Here is a 17,987-nt window from a genome sequence, read left to right as displayed (position 1 = left end):
TAAATGCACTTTTGTAAGTCGCTTTGGATAAAAGCGTCTGCTAAATGACATGTAATGTAATGTAATGTAGTTTAAACCACATCATGTCAACACATCACATCGCAGCGTCAGCGAGGAAGAAATCGTCTCCCGGACTTAAGTTTGTTTCCGACGCTGCTGTAAACCGACATTTCTTTGTTTGTGCGGGACGCAAACATCACGTTATATTACACGTTTAGCAGATTTAATGTCAGGTAGAAGGAGGGAATTAAAGGGCGAGTTCAGTTTTGTCGTACAAGGTAGTGACACATGAGTCGGTGGCAAATACTCCAGATTACAAAAAAACTAACATTAAAACTAACCAAAACTATTATAACCTTGGTGCAGTGAAAACACGAGAAACTATTTCATCGGCTTACAAAGCGAAAAGAAACTTCAGTCTCCTTTTCGAAATGACGACCCTGCCGCTGCTGCCTTGTTTGGTAAAATCTAAAAAAATGATTTCAAAACACTGAAGTCCCAAGATGACACGTTCGAACTCACTGACGGAGGCAGCAGTGGATTAAAAAAATTAAATCATGTAAAACTGCCGGTTTTCTACATGACCTTGTGACCTCCACATATTCTTTAAAAGATATTAGACTTAAGTGGCTTTCACTGAGTGACCGTCGTGTGTCTCGGGCAGTTTCTCGACTGCCGCGCTGACTGATGTTTTCAGTAGCTCCGACAACAATAACTTCACACAGCCTAAAAATATTCTTTTAAGACCTCGTCGCTTCCTTATTCCCACTTCATCGTGACCAAAAAAGTAAGCAGCAACATAAACCAAAGTCCCGAATCAAACTGAGATATGAAAGTGACAGATAATAAAAGCGTGTCTCTCTAAAAACACACATGCACCGCGCCCCCAAAAGCTTTAAAAAAATAAAGCAGTGAGGAAAAAAAGTCCAAGTTGTCCACTAATCAGAAGGTCACTGGTTTGATTCCTGGTTTCTCTATTCCATGAGCATCACTGGGCAACACACTGAACTCCAAATTGCTCCTGACGGCTGTGCTGCCTGTGCCTGAATGGGATGTGAAAGTAATAGACAAAAAGGAGTAGATATACAAGTGCTGCATGAATATATATGTGCGCATGTGTGTGTGTGTGTGTGTGAATCTCAGCCGTAATGAGAAGTGCTTCGAGTGGTCGTTAAAATCATAAAAGCGCCATGAAAGCAGTCCATTCCCCCCGTTTAACCACATCCAGTCGACGCAGAGGTGAGATATCTCCATTAAGATGATATGAAGGTACACGTGCGAGGCTTCACTGCCGCTCGGACTCTGCACCGAGTCTCTCCAGCGCCGCTGTGTTTATGTGAGGATTTTGTGCATAAATAAAAACAATAGCGGCGTAATTTAAGCGACTTCCCCTGGCACATCAGTCCACTCTCAGCACATGATGCATGTGGAATTGAAGCGCAGAGACAGGAGGCTGGAGCGTGACGTGACGTCTCCTGAGCACCATTCTCTCAAGAGCTGGGGCTCGCTGTCATTTAAAAATCCTTGAAATGAAATCACAGACAGACTGTATAGACTGGGTTAGAAAAGTGGAGCCGAGGATGGAGTAGCAGTGAAATACAGGGGAGCAAGTCAGTTCTTAAATGGCCTTAAATGCTAGTTTCAGCTTTTCTGAGTGGACACTAGTGTGATTAGCTGGTATCGTCCAATAGGAGCCCTCAACATGCAACCTGGAGACCACATCCACTGATTAATCGATGACTAAATGAATCGGCAGCTATCTTCATAAAAGATTTTTTCATGATTAAAACAAGATTTCCGATGTATTTTCTTCATTTCTTTGCTCTGGATAACAAAGAAATCATTAAAAGTGAATCATTTTGGTTTGTGGACAAAACAAGACACTTGAGAACATCATCATTTCCAGGCTTGACGAACACTAATCAACGATTTTTTTAAAGCACACATAGACCGGAAGCTCCAATTAATGCTGCGTTTGTGTGTGTATCTGCGTCATTACCTCGTTTATGAAACCCTAAAGTTTCAGAACAAACAGTTCAGCCACTGCTGAGAAAATAGTGTTGTATTGTTTTCCTGGGCTCTGCGAAGTGGATCGGCACTTCCTTAATTTGATGTCGTCATCAGAAATCCTCACCACTCCTCTCACCACCGTAGCGCCTCCTGGTGCGGGCACTAGTCCGGGCACATCCGGTTGCGTACATTCAACCGCAGAAGAAGAAGAACTACTCTCGTTGTACTGCTGAGATGCAGAGCATCCACCGCCTATCTATTACGTCACTTCCAGGTACCTGGCCAATCACAGGACAGTGCGAAAGCTCTCGTTGGCTGGCCAATCACAACACAGTCCACATTCTAGGGGTGTGGTTTTGGTCTGAAACAGCGTGGCTGACGAGAGCGTCAGTGAGGAGATATTTTGATCGGCTCGTTTGCAGCGATTAGGAGGTTTTTAATCATGAAAAAAAGTTCATTTATGTAAGTAGACCTCCAGAACTGACATATATGTGTGATACAAGCATTCTATGTCACCTTTAAGGTTTTCTGACTTTTTACAGAGCAAATGATTAAACGATTAATCGAGAACACAATCGACAGATTAATCGATGATGAAAATAATCGTTAGTTGCAGCTCGAGTGATAACCAGTCCACGGTTGGAAGCGCAGGCACCATCGTCTGGCGATTTCATGTGAAGGAACTGAGGAGGAGGAGGAACTGAACACTTTCCGCAATTACTGAACTATTTAAACCACTTAACTGCTTTAGGGTAAGGCTGAACCTCAGAGGAGCTTGCAGAGTACAGAGGTATAGCTCGCTCATGCAGAACAAATACATTCATAGGCTCGCCGTTCTCAGATGAAGGATGTAATTAAAAAAAGAAAAGGCCTCTGCTGATTCATCCCCTGGCCTGCGAACCACAAACAAAGCGCGGTAGCAGAACCCCCCTCCTCCGCATCTCTTTGGGCTTCGCACCTCGTGTCAAAATAAGACACAGAGTCTAACAAGAGCGCTCCTCTTGGAAGCTGTCGTGCAGTTTTCTCAAGGTCTGGGGGAAACGAGTGAATCAATAAGGCATCCTCTGGCTCTGTCTAACTGCTCTCAACACACCAGACCTTGTTAAGACCTACGAGTCAGCCAGACTCTGTGCAAACACTGGAGGATTCTCTAATGGGCAACACACACACACACACACACACACAAGGCAAAAGAAGACAGACGAGAAACCCTTGACAAAGAAAGACTGTGGAGGGAAAGAAACTGTGGAGTCTGGCTCCCCCTACTGGCTGTGTGTTGAAATGAACCCATCTCACTGCATGAGCATGTGAAAGGCTGAAATGGGATGGGAACGCCTTGTTCTTTGAGAAGCCCTTCAGAGGAAAGTCCACAGCTTAGGAAGGATGTGAAGAGAGCAGCAGCAGCAGCAGCAGTGGCAGGATTAACGCTTTTACTCAGTCACTTTGGTACGTTTCTACAATCGACCTGGATTTCTGAGTGCATTCCTCGGACCGACGACAACCAACACCTGCAAAGGTGCGTCGCTGTCGTACGACATGAGTCCGTTTCAAAAGCACACGGTTACTCGTGGGAGACGGATATTAGACCGGATCTGCATTTTTCCTGAAAGGGAAAAATAAACGACATAATACTGTAACTGTAACCGATAAATGTATAGAAAATGAGATTAGTGCAGATGAATGATGTCGTGTACAACGACGTACGCAAGCAATCCTCTCATGCCAGGATGTTTTAAGGGGGTGATATTACTCAACAGAGAACCAGGAAAACATCCAGACGTAAGCACCTGATAATGTCGACGGCAGCACACGCGAACGCGCCAAAGCATATGCATGTTGTTCCGAAACATGCACACGTTACTAAATGACGTGGAGGTGGAGAAATGTATAACAAACAATCGGAGGCCCCGAGACCAACGGGAGCATTGGAAAACCAGAGGCCAGCACTGGCAAAGGTTGTAAACCGTAAACAACAACAACGACGACGACGACGACGACGACGAGAAGAAGAAGAAGCCTGGTTCGTTTGTTCACAGGTTGAAATCATTCACAGACACAGTCTTTTTTTTTTTCCCCAGTCTCTTGTTCCGTGTGCCGCTGTGATTTGGTTTTAGCCGTTTTGTTGTGCGTCATTATCTCTGTTCGGCAAACAAAAGGCGAGTCCCTTGAAATCTTGAACTTGAAATGTTCCTGTTGATCATTTGTATGTGTTTTCATAACTCATCTGAGGCCAAGCAGAATGATGAAGAAGCCCTTTTTTTGAAGATTCCATTCAGAGGCACAGCTTTCGCTGTTGTGCTTCCCCCACGCCCCGCCCCCTTCTTTTCCCTGTCTCTAAAAAAAAACTAGAGGTTAAGTCTCGGGGCCACTAAGGCAAATTCTCGCAGGATGTTTCGGGCCACGTCCACCTTGTACTGCGCGATCATCAGCGCCCGCTTCACGTCTTCAAAGGAGTAGCCCTCCCCCATCAGCTTGGCGATCTTGGCGTCCACGGTCTCGGACTCCGTGCCGTGGGGTTTGGACTGGATGTCTGGGGGGATCTTCCTTGGCAGTGGCTTGGGCGGCCTGGCAGGAGCCTGCGAGCAGTCCATCAGTACTTTGGACGGAGAGAAGAGGAGAAATAACGTCAGTATAAAAACGACTCTCAGGGGGAATAAATGGGAGATAGCAAGTGTTCTTGTTGGAGCAGGGAAATGTGGGTAAAGCAATCATTGCTTGTCAGAGGACAACAGCTGCTTTTTCCCAGTACATTCAGAGTTCAAAACTTCTATTGTGGTAAAAATGGTCCTAAATGCCGTCTGTCTGCTTCAGGAGAAACAGTTGAAGCAGCATTTTCAGACATGAACTATGAAAAACTAGTGTCAAACACTTTTGTCAAATATGATAAAAAAGGAGCAGGAGATTGTCAGCAAGAGGATGAGCAGATCATCTAGATGAGGGGTGGAGGCTGCGCAGACTAATTTCAATACCATTTTCAAGGTCTGAAAACAGGGTTTAGAAGACAAACTACTCGATACAAAATTCAGAATTCAAAGTTTCAGACAAACTTTGCACATCTGTGTAAATCAAGTCCAAAGAGCTGCTCAAGGCTTCCTGTTCTTGTACATGTTTATTAGATTTTCTAAAGAATTAAAATACTCTCTTTGGTGCCAGAACGTTCAAAGGCTCCGACTTAATCCAGTTAAATCTACAAACTGTGTTCAGTCCACATTTAGATTACTTTTTAGTTACTCTCTTACCAGGTAAATGGTCGTACTCCAGACGGCAGCTTCTCGAGTCTTTCAGGTGTTCGGTGTATCGTCTGACTGGAGGCAGAGGAGCGGCACTGCTCAGCATGTCAAACACTGTGTCTAGACCAAAGGATGACACAGACAAAGTCAGGTAAACAAACCCCCTGCTGCCACCTGTCACTCAGCAACATGATGTTACGTGACGTCCAGTTTTGCACTGGGCACAAAAAAAAAAGGAAAATCATCAAAATGAAAGTTCATCAGCTCACCGGGGGTTAAGAGCAAGTGCTCGTGTCCGGAAGACGGCCTGTGTGGCCGCGTGACCATGGAGGAGGACGAGTAGGACGTGGAGGTGTTGAAGGACGAGGACAGTGAAGAGGAGGAGAGGTCAGTGAAGCTGTGTCGCGCTGGTGGCTGAGGAGGAGGCGGTGGAGGCTGGGATGGAGGGCGGCTGTTGAACAGATCTTCTGATGCTAAAAGAAACACAACAAGAAGGCACAGACTAAGATCTCCCCTCTGCCCCGGTTTATATATTTGTTCTATGAGCGGATGGCAGACGATTAAAATCAGAGCCACGTGCTGGATTACATGAAGAGCATGCTGTGAAAGAGAGAGAGGGGGGGGGGAGACGGGGACAGGAAGAGGCAAAGGGAGCTTGTTCATGGTCGAAATGATCAAAGACAAACAATAAGAATGAGCATGAGAGCCAGACTTTTGAAGGAAACTCTGTTTTTGGCGACAACATGTGTATCATTTAATTGGATCAATGACGAGCACTGTAATGAAGCGGTATAAGGAAGTTTATCAGAGCGCTTCCGGTGTTAAGTGCCAAGAAGATTTATATATATATATATATATATATATATATATATATATGTATATATATAAATATACATGGTTGCCTCTGATGGATTACTTGCCTAAAGATCTAAGTGCAGTCAGAGAGAAAAGGGCAGCCTCGATTGGTTTCAGACTGAGTTAATCAGTGCTGAGAAATGTGCAAGGCTGCCATTTGATTTATTGTTGCCTTCTTTTATTGTTTACTCATTTGTCTGTCTCCACTCGCTCAGGCCACTACTCATTCATGTAGGTTTACAAATGAAATTAAAATAGAGATTAGAACGTATTATTGTTTAAAACACCTTTTATTTTACATTGATTGAAAAACCACAGAAATGTGATTGGGCCTAATTCCTCCTTTATTCTGCATTAAAATTCATATAAATATATATCTAGGGATTAATACTTAAGTAGAAAAGGCTTGATTTGCTGTTTCCTATCCTAACAGAAGTCACATTTAAACTGAAGCCTTGTAAGAATGACAACTTCCCACTCAAGTAAGCAGCAAAATTGGCCTGAGATAACTTAAATAAGTTCAAATGAGCCAATGAAGTCATGGCAAAGTCATCTGATTGAGCTTTTTAATTACAATAATGGGTCCTTGATAAGGATTGTGACTGGTCAAAACAATAACAAAATAATTAGAGTGTGATAATGCCAGGAAGCAGCATGGCATCATGGGAATTGGCTCCCCTGAGCATTTGCGCTTTTCGGGGAGAGCTTCTGCAGCAGGAAGCAAAAGGCAAACAAGTCGTTTGTCGTGATCCATTAGTGACAAATTCACACAATAAAATAGTTTTAATAAGATTATTATCCTGAAGGAACACTGGTGTGGCAGTGGGAGAGGCGGGGACATGAGAAGAGGGACATTTTACTGTTGGATATGTTGTGTTTTGATGTTTTGACGGGGGAGGTGAGGCTGGTGGTGGTGTGGGGGGCGTGAGTTCAGGTTCGGGTGAGATACCTTGGGGCGGCAGCAGAATGTCATAGTCGGACGGTGACTGCTTGGTGGTGAAGGGGCAGAGGACAGCGTGTGCTGCCCCCGGGACCAAACCCCTGTCCAAGTCTGAGTGTCTACCTGTGGAACACACGCAGAGTTCAGCAAACAGCAGCCTGAGACGTGAACAGCGCCTCCAGCAGGGCACAGCGGGTTCAGCACATCAATTTTTGGTCACACTTTAGATGAGGGAACAGATATTCACTATTAATTAGTTGCTTATTTCATGCAAAATTGGTAACATATTGTCATACATTAGTCATTACTAGTACTCATTAGCCTTATTATACAACCAGTAAGCCATTAACTAAGAGTTTTCCTTAATAACCTCAGAATTATTGCTTATTAGTAGTAAGTAAGGAAGTTGTTGTATATGAATTACAATCTCAATATACTTTGCTTAGTATGTACTTTATAAGGTGGTAGTTACTTCCTTACTTACTACTAATAAGCAACAATTCTGAGGTTAGTGAGGGAAAACTACTTAATAATGACTAATTAAGCGCCAATATGTTACTAATTTGCATGCTAATAAGCAACAAATTGATGGTGAATACGTGTTCCCTAATCTTCCCCAATTTTTTAACATGGCAGAATAAGGCAGATCTCTCAGCTGGCATCCAGATATTTGCTTTTAAGAAAAAACTAATGAAATCGAATTGACTCTTATGGAAATCAGCAGTAAACCTTCCTATGGAAGTGGGCACCACAAGACATTAGATCAGGTGAGTCAAACTCATTTTAGATCATGGGCTGGAGCAGTAAAATAATAGTATAGTATACAACCTATACAAAACCAGTTTTGCCTAAGTTTTACCATTCGCACACATGCATAACAACTTACAGATCACAGTGGCTCTACAAAAGCCACTAAACATTTAGCTACAAATTCATCCCGAGGGCCAGAGTGGACCCTCTGGTGGGCCAGTTTTGGCCCACGGGCCATACATTTGACACCCCTGCACTAGAGGATTATGTCAGTAAATTCATGAATTAAAAAAAAGAAGGAATGAATATAATGTATCAATAATAGTGACGTGTCCGTCATCTTTAATGGTGTTAAGACTCACCAGGCTCCGGTGGGTGTGGCCTCTTCTCCTCACTGGATGGCTCTGGTGAGCCGTTATCCAAGTGTCTGAAACACAAAGCATCAAACTCTCAATCCTAATTGCTGTATCGCCATAGTAACCCACTGTATGTACATATGTGAGGGTGGGTGTTAGTACCTGCCGGGCACGGAGATGCAGAGCGGAGTCTGACTCAGGCAGATGTTGGACGACGGGACTTGATAGTCGTCGTCCGCCCGCTCCATCAGCCTCTGTGGTCGCTCCACCGCAGGACTGCTGAAAGGGTTGGGGGCTCTGTACAGACGCACGGCAACCAAAGTTTTCCATTAGTGTCACTCCGCCTGCTGTAAGATTTATGAGGTTTTTTCACGGCGCAATTAGGAGGAGGAGGAGGACGGCTGTCACTGGTGAGGTAAGGACGGGCCACTGATGGTGCATTTTTAATTTTTGCATTTTAGAGATCTTACAAAGGTCCTAAAAACACCAATGTGACATGACTCTCTGCATTCCCCCAGCCTGTCATCCTGACACATGCGACAGCAGAGGATGAAGGAGGAGTTTATATAATAATGGAGAGAGAGTTAACTGGTACAGCTGACGTCACACAATCCTGTAAACTGTTCAAATTTATAGACGTGCTGCGTCGGGCAAGATATATACACAGGCAATATGTCACGGGGCAACTTGTCTCTTCGCCGGCTGTATTTGTGATTAAAAAAGTGAAGATGGTAAGTAGCCGTTGTGCCGTCGGGGATGCCAAAACAGTCGGGGGGGGGGAGACGAGGAGAGGAAAACATTTTAGCAGATCACTAAAGATACAGAAAGTTGGATCACTGCCAAAAACATGTGCTCAAAACAAGCAGAGAAGACACCTAGGGGTGACGGTTAGTGTTGTTGCCTTGCAGCAAGTAAACCTGGGTTACTCCAGGTTGTGCAAAAGTGGGAATTAGGTGAATTGGACACTTTAAATTGATCGTAGGTGTGAATATGAGTGTGAATGGTCAGCTGAGACTGAATCCAGTGACCCACAAAACTCATGTAGACAATAAAGTAGTCCAATAGTCACTAACTGTGATATCTTGTCTATTTGGGATGAGAGGAAGTTGAACAGACGGTAACTTTCCCCTGAGGAAACAAACCGTGGAGTGTTTTTTGTTCTTTATTGGAAGGTTAAAGAGTTAAAAACAAAAACTCCAGTGTTACAGTACAATCACATTATTCTGCGATGGTATTAACTCCAGCATCGACCAAAAAAAAACTCCATCTACCTTGAATGATGCATTGCTCTCTTTGGCCAATACATACCAAGAAAACCCTGCACAGCTTCATGTCCCTATTATAACTACTGTTATTTAACATAGACAAAGTTTATGAGGATGAATGAGGCTCTTTATAATGTATATGTGCGTTAATAAAACATGCGCGTAAAGTTTGTGTGTGGTAGAATAAGTGATCGCGCAAATAATTTATGGAATTTATGGGTGCGGGTCAGCTGTGGCCTCTTCTGTAATGAAGTGTGTGTGTGTTTTAAAGCATAGCACTGACCTTGTCTGAATTGTGTGTTCACAAAACTAACTAAAAATAACTAAAATTGTTGTGGAAATGTGCTTAGTTTTCATCTTTGTAAATGTATTTCATGCACGATCCTTTTGGGTTCATATGAAGTGTATTTATTTTTTATAATATAAGGAGTTGTGTGAGCATGAAGGGTTAAAATGGCATCTTTCGTTGGGTTTTTATGACACAATACTTTTTGCATGTAGCATACTTCACATTACAATAAACTAAAACACACTAAAACTAATACAAACTAAACTACAACTTACTCATTTTAAAAACAAAAAGTCAAAACAAAATAAAATCGAAAACTAATGAAAAATCAAAATTATTATTACCAGTCGTCCTCATGGAGACCAGAACCTGGTTCTAATGAAGAAGAACCTCATTTCTAAGGACTGGTTAAGTTTAGAGCTTAAGATGACATTTGTGAAGGGATTTTTGAGGGTTGATTCTTATTTTTAGGGTTGTATTTTGGGTAAGGTTAAGGATCAGGATCGGGTGTAGGCATTTAGGTGTGATGATTAAGGTTAGGGCTAGAGAATGCATTATGTCTATGAAGTGCTGTACAAATATCTGTGTGTGCGTGTGTGTGTGTGTTGCTTTGACAACATCACTATATTTTACAACAGTAAATCGTATTCAGCAGAAGCAGAACTTCCTCTTTCAGCTTCATTAGAAGTGGCAGCTCCATCCCCTGCCTCCACAGCAGCTCTATCCACAGAAATACCTAATCCAATTCTGGTTGCAGCTAAAAGGCTATTTGATGTTCAGCTGTAATTTTTCAAAGCCGTTTCCTAAACCAGGACTCTTCCCCGAGGCTGCTGGAGCTCACTCATCTATATAAATATATATATATATATATATATATATATGTATAGTATATGTAAGGTCACAAAGAAAAGAGACAGAACTTCACATTAGAGGACATTTATCACTGCTGTTTACAGACGGTCCCTGATCTCTGGCGAGATACGATCTCACAGGTGCACAGGTGTTAGAGCGCTGACCGCATTCAGAGGTGGTCTCTGCATGGGACGCACGTGGTCGCATTCTTTGAGCGGCGCGGACACAAACAGTGCTCGAGACGTCTCGGGGGCCACACCGAGGGACCACCTACTCAGTGGACACACGGCTTTCTTTAGTTCCCCCATCCGCCATCAAATTCAAAATCCATCTTTTAACATTCAGGTTGTTTCAGCCACTTTTTTCCCCACTTTCGTCTAATGAAGAATAAACTTCATTAAATCATTATGACGCTGCTGTGTTTGTGTAATTCAACCAAATTTGACCAGTTTATCTTCATTATTATTATTTATTTATTATTTTTTTTTAATTTTTACCAGATCTTTTACTCATACAACTTGACAGAAACGCAGTGAAGCGCAGTGCAGGATTTTGACATCAACTTTTTGTCAATTTTCTTACCATTTGACCCTGTGTGTGTGTGTGTGTGTGTGTGTGTACTCACTTGTGGCTACTGGTGAGTGAGGACTGAGTTGGCGAGAGCCGTGAGGGAAGGATGTCATACTCCTCGCCGAGTTGAACGCCATTAGAGAAAGGCTATAAAGACACACACACACAAAAGAGAACAGGAGACAATTAAAATTGGGTTCACTGTAAACAGAATTTGATGAAAGAATGATGATGTGAACTTAAAGCTGCCGGCAGTGACGAGATCTTTTGGCAACGTCTTAAAAATGATTGTTGCTGATTCATTCATATCTAGAATGAAAGATTTCTTTAGTGGGTCAGGAAGCAGTGCACTTAGCAGGTAGACTCACTTTCATGCTGTATTATAAAGAGAAAAACCACAGAAACTTGTTTTTATGTCTTAGTTGAGGACACATCATAGGCATAATGCACTATGAAAATCCACCCAAATATAATTAATCTAGAGCCACAAAACCCATAAAATTAAGATAATAACATGGATAAAGTTTTTTATACGGGTAAACTATATTTAAAAAGAACAATATTTTGTTGGATTTATTGAATAGAAGGTCTGCAAAACAACAGAAAACAGTTGATATTTCATTGCCGTTTATAACCAACCATAGAATCATGTACACCTAGTCCTTCCATCGCTTGTGGAAAATAAATAAAATTTATAAAACGTTTATGCATGATGAGAAAACCTGGCTGGCATAATAAATAAGTGGATCCAAAGATGGACAGGACTCCATGCGTGTACTTCTATTTTCGAATTTGACATAGAACTTGGATGTGACGCACAAAATATTAAAACACATTTATTTATCGCCTTGATCTCTAAATAACAGGTGTTTACTTATCTATTTAAATAAAATAAAAAACATTAGTAATATTAATAATTACAAAGATACAAGGAGCCACTGCAGAGGAGGTTGCAGTTCCCTAGCCCCTTACCCGAACCTTAACCATCACAACTAAGTGTCTAACCCTAATCCTGAACATAAAAACAAGTCTTAACCCTAAAAAAAGCCTCTTTAAAGTTGTAGGACCCATATAAAAATGTTATTTTGGACCTCACACAAAGACATACACACATACATACGAGCACACACTACAGTACAGTAAGTGCCAATAGTGAGTGTTAAAGCACTCCGTCGAGAACATGCAGCAGATATTTTCTGCTCCTCTGAAATGAACATAAACGTTGACCCACTGCCAAGAATAATTAACATTTACAAGAGAAGGTGTGGACCTGTTAACGCGTTAACAGCCGACTCCGTGTGTGGCTGACTTACTCTCCAACATCTGCATAAATATGTTAGTGCTGCGTGGTGCGTTTGAGGCCCGGTTGATCAGAAGTAATCTGATCTGGATTTTGGATCTTTGATCAAAACTTGGAAAATTGGAAATTGGTGTTTGTGCCGTTTTCAGAGCGGCTTAAATCTGCTTCACGGCGGTGCAATCAAATGTTCTTTTGAGACGCGTTATATTGTTCCGGGCCATTGTTTGATCCAGATCAAATCTTCTGTGATGGAGACACATCTCACAGTGACAACACTGTTTCTGACTCTAAACAGAAATACCGTCCTATCCGCGAAGCCACGTTGTTTCCTGGACAATTCGGAAAATCCTGACCTTCAGCCAGTGTGATTTATATGCAAAGCACACCTGCCTCTCTCAGGAAGACAAAGTATGCAAATGACCGTGTCACCTTGCAGAAAAGTGACCAAACATGACAATGCTCTCCTCAAGCAAACGGGAAGCACTTTGTGATCAAAGAGCGTCTCACGAGGGATGGCAAGTGATTGGCCGCGTGTGCACGGGTGCGTGCACTGCACTTCAAATGATAAAGTGGAGAGAGAGTGTGGAAATTATGCACAGCCTCAGTAGCATTCTCTCTCTCTCTCTCACACACACACACACACACACCGGTAACTGCTGAGGGATTTGCTTAGTCATGTTTGAGTTGTCGGCTCAAACTGTGAGTTTCACTTAAATCGCGGGTCCTTTTTTTTTTTAAATTATTTATAACACGGGAACTTTTTTGTTCTTTTTTCTTATTTATATTCCGTCCCACACACTGCAGAGAATCTTCAGCATGCCTCATCTACAGAGCGAGTGTCTCACACACACACACACACACACACACACACACACAGATTTCATTCTCAGGTTTGGTGGAGATTTATGCTTGAGGAATTCAATAACAACAAGTTGCTATAAAACCCAGTGTGTAACTCATACTATGTATAGCTATGGACATAATAATTCAAATTCAGAATAGTAAGACTGTCTTCCATGTGGGAATAATATGCCTCGACTCCAGCTGGTCCAGAACGCCGCCGCTCGCCTTTTAACAGGAAAAAAAGAAGAGAAAGACCACATCACACCTGTGTTGCACTCTCTCTCCGCTGGCTTCCTGTTCGTGTTAGGATCGATTTTAAAATGTTATTGTTGGTTTTTAAAGCTCTTAATGGTTTGGCCCCATCTCGCCTCTCGGGAACCAGTTCCTCATCATGAGCCCTCATTCTTCATCATGAGCCCTCATTCTTCATCAGGTCACCATCAACCATCAACACCAGTGTCACCAGTGGCTTTAAGTTTAATTACTCACATATTCTTAATAACCAGACCTGCTGTACAGTATTAACAGCCATAACGACGTATGACAAGACCCAAACTCGGCGCCTTTCAAGGTTCCCTCCTTAAATACCAAGGCACCAGGCATCTGTCTTACTAACAATATGTATCAGACCTGGCACGCTGCTCGCCAGAGTCTGCGATGATGTCTTACTGTTCGGATGTCAGGCGCTGTCTCAGTTCTCCTCGGATCTCAGCTGTCTACAATAAAGTCTTTCAACTTGACTCATCACTGACTCCAGACGTTCCATCAGTTTGGACTTCAAGGGGTCTCCAGTCGACAATCGATGACACGCTTCACTGATTCATACTGCAATTTTGTTCTTGGTTAAAATCTTGTAAAGATTAAAGAACGTTACTGACTGTACAACTGGGTTTCAAACCGTCATGGCAGGTGGTCAAACGTTGTTTAGATTCTTCCATTAAAATTGTTATGATTAAAAAAATATAGAAACTGGGAATGGTTAAGGCAACTATTCAGGATTACAGTCAAAAATACACCAAAGAAAGTAATATTTGCCTTGTGAACTGCACACGGGTTTGAGGAAGAGATGGCATTTACAAGGTTCCTTGAATGCATCTTGAAGCCGCTTGTGTCAACTCAACATGCTCTTTGCTCTTGTTTGTTCTCTTGGAGTGGAGAATTGCCCTCTGACAAAAATGATGTCCCGAGTAGAAATTGAATTTAAAGTCTGTTGTGTATATTTGCCAGAACACTTAAGCTTTTGTTTTTTCTTCTCCCCTCTTAAAGACCATGGAGAAATTAGTTTTAAGAAAGCACACACTACTGCTGCTGCTGCTGCTGCTGCGGGTGTGAGTGTAGTTGGGAATACAAATATCCATAGAATAATCCCCTGTGACTGTCGAAAAGCATTTTTTTTGCTTAAAATGCCCACCCCCTAATATATTCACATATTAATAAAAAAAGCCTTTGGAGTGCAATCAATATTAAATTCATTTCTATTTCGTAAGCTCGTAGATTACTCTCTAATCAAACAATTCATTGTCAGAGTATTACAGGGAAATACATGAGTGGGTCCCTGGAATATTTTTCATTACGTAGGGATTACTGGGCTGAGTCAAAACCTCGGCTGTGAGCAACTACCATGAAATGTTGAAACAAACTATTGTGGGGGAAAAAAACAAAAAACTAAACTAAATATAAGCCCTACCTTGGAGCCCTCTGTGGTTCCTGCCCCCTCCATTCTGTGATGTAACCTTCCGAATCCTGCAGACGGACAACTTAGTGGTCTTCCGTTCAGGAGGGAGTGGCCAGTGTGTCCCATCTGAAGCTGGTGCTCCACTCCGCTCCTGTGGGCGTCTGCCGAGTGGCTGTCTTTGGTCGGCCGCGTTTCGGGGGGCATCTGGGCGTCTGACAGTGCGCTCGTGGAGGACGACATGGACGAGGACAAGGAGGAGGAAGTGGGGAACCAAGAGTGGCGCGACTCTGGCGGGATGGGAGGAGGACGCTCCGGGGGAGGTGGTGGAGGTGGATCCCTCTGGGGAGGAGGTGGAGCTGGGAGAGGCTTGTCTTGCTTCCTGGACATGCCTGGTGAAGACTGGAGAAAAGGAAAGACAGGGGACTGGTTGTTAAATAACTCTATACTTGGGTTTTTTAATGGGTTTTAATGGATGCTGGAGCCCAGGAAGACTTTATTTAGCCTTTTTCATCTCATTTGTTTCATATGTTATTGTTTTCTCTTTCTCTACAATAATTTGAACATGTGTCAAGCAACCTGTTTCCTCTTTATCTGGGAAATGCCACGACTGACCTTCGGGGAGCCGGTGGGACTGGCAGATGGGGAGCGGATGGCACCTTTCTGAATGAGGTCCAGTCGTGGAGGGACGGGGGGAAGGCCGAGGTGCTGCACGCAGTGTCCAGTGTCTCCACTGTGGGCTTTCCTGTGCTGGCTGACAGGTGAAGAGCTGGGCGACACCATTGGCGAGTTCTGGCGCTCGGCACAGTGCTGAGAGAGAAAAAAAGATAAGTAATTAGGAGCGGCTGGAAGAGAGGTGTTTATATTTAAGTCTACCTAACAAACTTAAAATGAGATCTTTGCTGACTTTACAACAGAAACAACAGATGAAAATCATCGCAGTTTGTGCTGGATTATGATATTGAATTGAAAATACAGTACACGATGTTATCCACCTCAGTCAAAGTGTGATTGGTTAATGTTTCCTAATCATGCGACTTTTCTAAAGCTGCTTTCAGAGCAGCATCGATGTTTAGACATTTTCCAGAAAGTGTCCGAAGGGAGCTGCATGTGAGACGTTCTCATCTCCTCGCCTCAATGTTGTGGACATTCTCCGCAAAGCCGACTTGATTTAAGTGCAACTATTTACCTTCCTGATGTTGGCCAGTCCGTTCATGACCAGGCAGTCCTCTCGGTCTTCCTCGTCGTCCAGGTCCAGCATGTGGCAGCTGTGCCGGTTCAGGAAGAAGCACTTGGTGCCCTCGTTTCGTGGGTCAAAGGGATCCACAATGATGGGCTCTGTGCCTTTGATCTCACAGCGGCAGAACGGACATCCCTGACCGTCCGATTCCTGGAAAAGAAGAGGTTGTGGGGAGAGTGGGGGTGGGGGGAGAGATGACATGAAACTGGATCCATCACGAATACACACATGTACTCAGTCGCGCATCAATAACTGAGAGACTTTACAACTTCCCGTTTCACTGTCTTTAATGACGCAACTAACCACACCACAAATTACGTCAAGAGAAACTTGCAAACACCAGTAGGGGCCAAAACAACAACTGCACAATACTGCCATTAAATAAGACACCGAGATTGCACTTGTAAACTCTTTGCATCTGTTGCGTTTTATGAAACATGAAGAATTAGGAAAGCTGTCGCTGCAAAGAATTGGGATACATGTGTTTAATATCATGCACTGCTTGTATCTTCATCTGTTAATCTTTCATGAAAGGAGTGGACACATGCTGGCGCAGATCCTCTTCAGTAGAAAGTAGAAGAAAAAAAAAAAACTGCTCTGCAAATTCACTACATTCACTGGCCACATGTACTTATTCCACATGGCAGCCGCTGTCAAACAGAGGTTAAAAATAAGATCTTAAAGGGGGTTTTGGTTTTCAGAGCATCTCTCTCTGTCTCTCTCTCCGCCGACTCACTGGCTACAATCAAAGTCAGACAATGTTTACAGAGAACAAAGCTGCAATTGTGGCAGCCATATGGTTGGGGACTTTGTGGGGGACCCACCAAAGGCATGTTTGAAACATAATCCTAATCAGAGTGGGTGGAAGGGGAAGGAGTGGAAGGTTAAAAGGAAGGGGGAGCCCAGAGGGACGAGGGGAATAGTGTGATGGACGCCGAACAACGGACATGCCTGAAGTGACAAACTACAACAATCTGCTCGCAAACTCAAGAAAAAAACGTACAGGCACAGCAGCACCAGGACTTTTGAATTTTGGACGAACTGTAGTCATTTTGTCATGTGGGACTTTTAATTACAGAATACTTATTGCTGGAGGTTATTATTGCATTAATCGATGAATCGCTTGGGCCATAAAATGTCGAAAATGTTGAGCGGTGTTGATCAAACCTGGAAATGATGATGAAACCAAAATGGTTCACTTTTAAGGATGTCTTTGTTATCCAGAGCCAAGAAATTAAGAAGATACTCACACTTAAGAAGCTTAAACAATCGGAAATCTTGTTTTAATCACGAAAAAAAGCTTTGAACCGATTAATTGATTATCAGAATAGTTGTTGAAGCATGTCTGGGTGATTAGGACTTTTTCTTTTTTTTCTTTTATTTTCTTAGCTGTGGTATTTACATAGGCTGGGCCAGCTGGACATATGGATCCATCAATCTCATCCATGATGCTGCAGACAGCCTGATGACTGACAGCAGTCTTCCCTCTCAGAATACTGTCGGGACTTACACGTCGAACATTAAACTTCCTTGTTCCGACCTGGTCATGAACCCAGGTCTTCTTGCTGCAAAGGCTCGAGTGCTAACCACGAGTCAGGTTTGTCAAATTCTACTAAATACACTCTGTGTTATGTCAATGATAATTCAATGTCAGGTTGACAGGTCGAGAGAAAATGAGACAACCTGTATAAATAAAGGTTAAATCAAATTTAAACAGAGGAACAGATGGTTCTTCAAACACGGATAAGAACCTCAGATGAGCTGCAACACTGACTGACTTTCACAATGTATTTAAACCCCAAAAAACGTTTATAT

At 42.9% G+C, this 17,987-nt stretch overlaps 1 protein-coding gene across 1 annotated transcript in view; it reads right to left on the bottom strand.

The window, feature by feature from the left end:
- Window positions 1–4,264: 4,264 nt before the first annotated feature.
- The window catches only part of cblb (Cbl proto-oncogene B, E3 ubiquitin protein ligase), a 52,701-nt gene continuing 38,978 nt past the window's right edge, over window positions 4,265–17,987 (bottom strand). Inside the window, exons 10-19 of the mRNA XM_044042730.1 lie at window positions 16,122–16,322; window positions 15,548–15,742; window positions 14,948–15,334; window positions 11,173–11,264; window positions 8,304–8,438; window positions 8,148–8,212; window positions 7,045–7,158; window positions 5,510–5,713; window positions 5,250–5,360; window positions 4,265–4,606 (exon numbers count right to left, since the gene is read on the bottom strand). Coding sequence (XP_043898665.1) covers window positions 4,356–4,606; window positions 5,250–5,360; window positions 5,510–5,713; window positions 7,045–7,158; window positions 8,148–8,212; window positions 8,304–8,438; window positions 11,173–11,264; window positions 14,948–15,334; window positions 15,548–15,742; window positions 16,122–16,322 — 1,755 coding nt within the window. The 3' untranslated portion in view covers window positions 4,265–4,355. The remainder of the gene's footprint in view (window positions 4,607–5,249; window positions 5,361–5,509; window positions 5,714–7,044; window positions 7,159–8,147; window positions 8,213–8,303; window positions 8,439–11,172; window positions 11,265–14,947; window positions 15,335–15,547; window positions 15,743–16,121; window positions 16,323–17,987) is intronic.

Source organism: Solea senegalensis, linkage group LG13 (genome assembly GCF_019176455.1).
Source record: "Solea senegalensis isolate Sse05_10M linkage group LG13, IFAPA_SoseM_1, whole genome shotgun sequence".
Classification (NCBI taxonomy): Eukaryota; Metazoa; Chordata; class Actinopteri; order Pleuronectiformes; family Soleidae; genus Solea; species Solea senegalensis.
The sequence above is the reverse complement of the archived record's forward strand: the minus strand, read 5'-3'. Positions and strand labels throughout refer to the sequence as shown.